This window comes from Chinchilla lanigera, unplaced genomic scaffold (assembly GCF_000276665.1).
Source record: "Chinchilla lanigera isolate Chin_1 unplaced genomic scaffold, ChiLan1.0 scaffold00084, whole genome shotgun sequence".
Taxonomy (NCBI): Eukaryota; Metazoa; Chordata; class Mammalia; order Rodentia; family Chinchillidae; genus Chinchilla; species Chinchilla lanigera.
Genome location: NW_004955485.1, coordinates 7997489 through 8000746, shown reverse-complemented (window position 1 = coordinate 8000746; position 3258 = coordinate 7997489). Strand labels below are relative to the sequence as shown.

The 3258-nt window shown below is 65.9% G+C and overlaps 1 protein-coding gene across 1 annotated transcript in view; it reads left to right on the top strand.

Annotated features, from left to right (window-relative positions):
• The window catches only part of Nfkb2 (nuclear factor of kappa light polypeptide gene enhancer in B-cells 2 (p49/p100)), a gene marked incomplete in the record, with an annotated part of 7047 nt that overhangs the window by 1030 nt on the left and 2759 nt on the right, over positions 1-3258 (top strand). The window contains 12 exon segments of the mRNA XM_013504082.1: positions 235-323; positions 584-665; positions 779-819; positions 1077-1175; positions 1255-1406; positions 1652-1758; positions 1843-2001; positions 2260-2364; positions 2471-2556; positions 2630-2768; positions 2894-3022; positions 3194-3258. Coding sequence (XP_013359536.1) covers positions 303-323; positions 584-665; positions 779-819; positions 1077-1175; positions 1255-1406; positions 1652-1758; positions 1843-2001; positions 2260-2364; positions 2471-2556; positions 2630-2768; positions 2894-3022; positions 3194-3258 — 1185 coding nt within the window.

Below are 3258 nucleotides of genomic sequence, written 5' to 3'. Positions count from 1 at the left end.
GGCGTCACTTCCAGGCCCGCCCTCCGGCCCCGCCTCCCCCTGGTATTTTCGGGACTTTCCTAAACTGCTCTAACTTTCTGCCCCTTCCCCGGCCCAGCCCAGCTCCGCCGGATCTCACCCGCCACACCCGGACGGGCGGCTGGAGGAGCTCGGACCCTCCCCCAGGTCGGGCCCCCTCCCGCCCGCCCCTGCCGTGATCGGCCCCCCATCCCGTGCCGCTCCTCCTCACTGTAGGCCGGTGCCCTAAGACGCTAGGAAGCAGAACCCGGGCCGAAGCCACCTCAGCCGGGCCTAACTCAGACATGGACAGTTGCTACGACCCAGTGAGTCACGCTGCCTGGCCCCGAAGGTGGCCGGTGCCCGTGTCTGTCTGTCCGCCAGAGACCCCTCGCTCCCTCGCGCCTGTGTGCCCTCCGCCGGTCTCAAGCCTGCCTCTTTGCCCATCAGTCTGCAAACTCCTTCCCCAAGGCGCTCCTCAGGGGCCCAGGGAAGGGTGGGGCGATCACTAGGGGGTCGGAGCAGGGCGGCAGAGGGCTCTGGGGGGCGCAGGGTCGGCCACCGCCTCCGTCTACCTCCAAACCAGGGCCTGGATGGCCTCGCTGAGTATGACGATTTCAAATTCAGCCCCTCCATTGTGGAGCCCAAGGAGCCGACCCTAGAGACAGGTCCGTAAGTCCTCCAAGCGCCCCTTGTCCTGCAGGGAAGAGGGAGGGCTTGTGCCCTCTGCTGGGGGCACGGGCGCTGAGATCCTGGCTCAGCAAGGCTCCTCTGTCCCCAGCTGATGGCCCCTACCTGGTGATTGTGGAGCAGCCTAAGCAGGTGAGTGCGCCCGAGGGTGGTGTGGCACAGCTTCAGCTTTGGGCGCAAGTGACATAGCTGCAGCTGGTGGCCGCGGGGCCAGGGGTTAGTACCAGGGACGTGGACCACTGTAGCTTGGATGGCTGGTTGCTGCTGATCAGTGAGTGGCTGCAGCTCAGGGAAGATGCTCTTGGCCACTGTGGTCCCTTGCTGGCCAACAGTGCGGCTGCCCTGGGTAGTCCCTCCTGATCACAGTGTGCTCTGCCCTGGACCTGCAGCGAGGCTTCCGATTTCGGTATGGCTGCGAAGGCCCCTCCCACGGAGGCCTGCCGGGCGCCTCCAGTGAGAAGGGCCGGAAAACCTATCCCACTGTCAAGGTGAGCCAGGATGGGGCTGGAAGGCGGGCTAGGGGGCAGCATGGCCAGGGCCACCACTGACAGCCGCTGCCCCTCTCAGATCTGTAACTACGAGGGACCGGCCAAGATCGAGGTGGACCTGGTAACACACAGTGACCCGCCACGCGCTCATGCCCACAGCCTTGTGGGCAAGCAGTGCTCGGAGCTGGGGGTCTGCGCCGTGTCTGTGGGGCCCAAGGACATGACGGCCCAGTAGGTGTCCCCCAGCCCTGACCCCACTGGGATGTCCCCTCATTGCTTGCTAGTTCTAGGCCCAGCCCACCTCTGTGTGCTCCACATCTGCCAGAGGCTCAGGTGGGCCCCAGAAGCTAAGGGCCACGTATAATAAACTAGAGCAGCTTCCTGGAGGAAGTAGGGCTGGGCGGGGGCTGGCAGCGGGGAGGCAGCCTCAGGAGGAAAGGACTGCATGGGGACAGGCCCGACTCCTCCCCTTCCAGGTTTAACAACCTGGGCGTGCTGCATGTGACCAAGAAGAACATGATGGAGATTATGATACAGAAACTTCAGAGGCAGCGGCTCCGTTCCAGGCCCCAGGGCCTTACAGGTAAATGGTGGAGGAGTCACAGGGGCACAGAGGAAGGAACAGGGCCAAGGAGGCTGCCGGGGCTCACTGTGTGCTCCACACCAGAGGCGGAGCGGCGGGAGCTGGAGCAGGAGGCCAAGGAGCTGAAAAAGGTCATGGACCTGAGCATCGTGCGGCTGCGCTTCTCTGCCTTCCTGCGGGCCAGCGATGGCTCCTTCTCCCTGCCCCTGAAGCCAGTCATCTCCCAGCCCATCCACGACAGCAGTGAGTATCCTACCACCCGGGGCCAGGCCTAGGGGTAGGGCGACTTGAGGGGAGCCCTCAAGTTGTGGGGTCCGACGGGCCTGGGTTTGAACCGGGCCCAGCCCCGGTTGCCTTGAGCGAGTCCCTTCTCCCCTGGAGTGCTGCTTCTGTCCTCTGCAAAGGAGGACGCTGGGTTGTGGAGGTGACACAAGGAAGCCCCCGGCTCCACCCATGCAGCCATGGCATTCATCACCTCCGTTAACCCATCTCCCACCCCAGAGTCTCCGGGAGCGTCCAACCTGAAGATTTCTCGAATGGACAAGACAGCAGGTTCCGTGCGGGGTGGAGATGAAGTTTACCTGCTTTGCGACAAGGTTCAGAAGGGTGAGGCTAGAGCCCGGCCGGGGGCTGGGGACGCTGGGAGTAAGAGCAGGGGCAGGGGCAGCGAAGCGCCAGGGGGACGCGTGGCCAAGCTCCACTCCGCCTGCAGATGACATTGAGGTGCGCTTCTACGAGGACGACGAGAACGGATGGCAGGCCTTCGGGGACTTCTCTCCCACCGACGTTCACAAGCAGGTACTCCGGGGCCCCGCCGGGCTGGGGGCTGAGCCGGACAGAGGCCCCCCCGACACGCTGTATGCCCCCCCAGTATGCCATCGTGTTCCGGACACCCCCCTATCACAAGATGAAGATTGAGCGCCCGGTGACGGTGTTCCTGCAATTGAAACGCAAGCGTGGCGGAGATGTCTCGGACTCGAAGCAGTTCACCTATTACCCGCTGGTGGAAGGTGACGCCGGGCCTGCGGATGGGGCTGGGGTCTGGAAGGCGCCGGAAGCAGCCTGAGGACCTGTGGGGCGAGCCTTGCGGGAGGACCCCTGCATCCGGCTCTAACAGCCCGTCTCCCCTGCCCAGACAAGGAGGAGGTGCAGCGGAAGCGGAGAAAGGCCTTGCCCACCTTCTCCCAGCCCTTCGGGGGCGGCTCCCACATGGGCGGAGGCGCCGGGGGCTCGGCCGGGGGCTACGGAGGAGCTGGCGGAGGCGGTGAGGGCTGGGGCCGGGGGTGCGGAGGAGCAGGGGCCGGGGGTGCGGAGGAGCGGGGGCCGGGGCTGCGGAGGAGATGAGGGGCCGGGGGTGCGGAGGAGATGGGTCGGGGGCGTGGAGGAGCGGGGGCGCGGGGCTGCGGAAGGCCATGTGAGCTGCTTGCACCCACAGGTGGCGGCCTCGGCTTCTTCCCCTCCTCCCTGGCCTACAGCCCCTACGCGGCGGGCGCGGCCCCG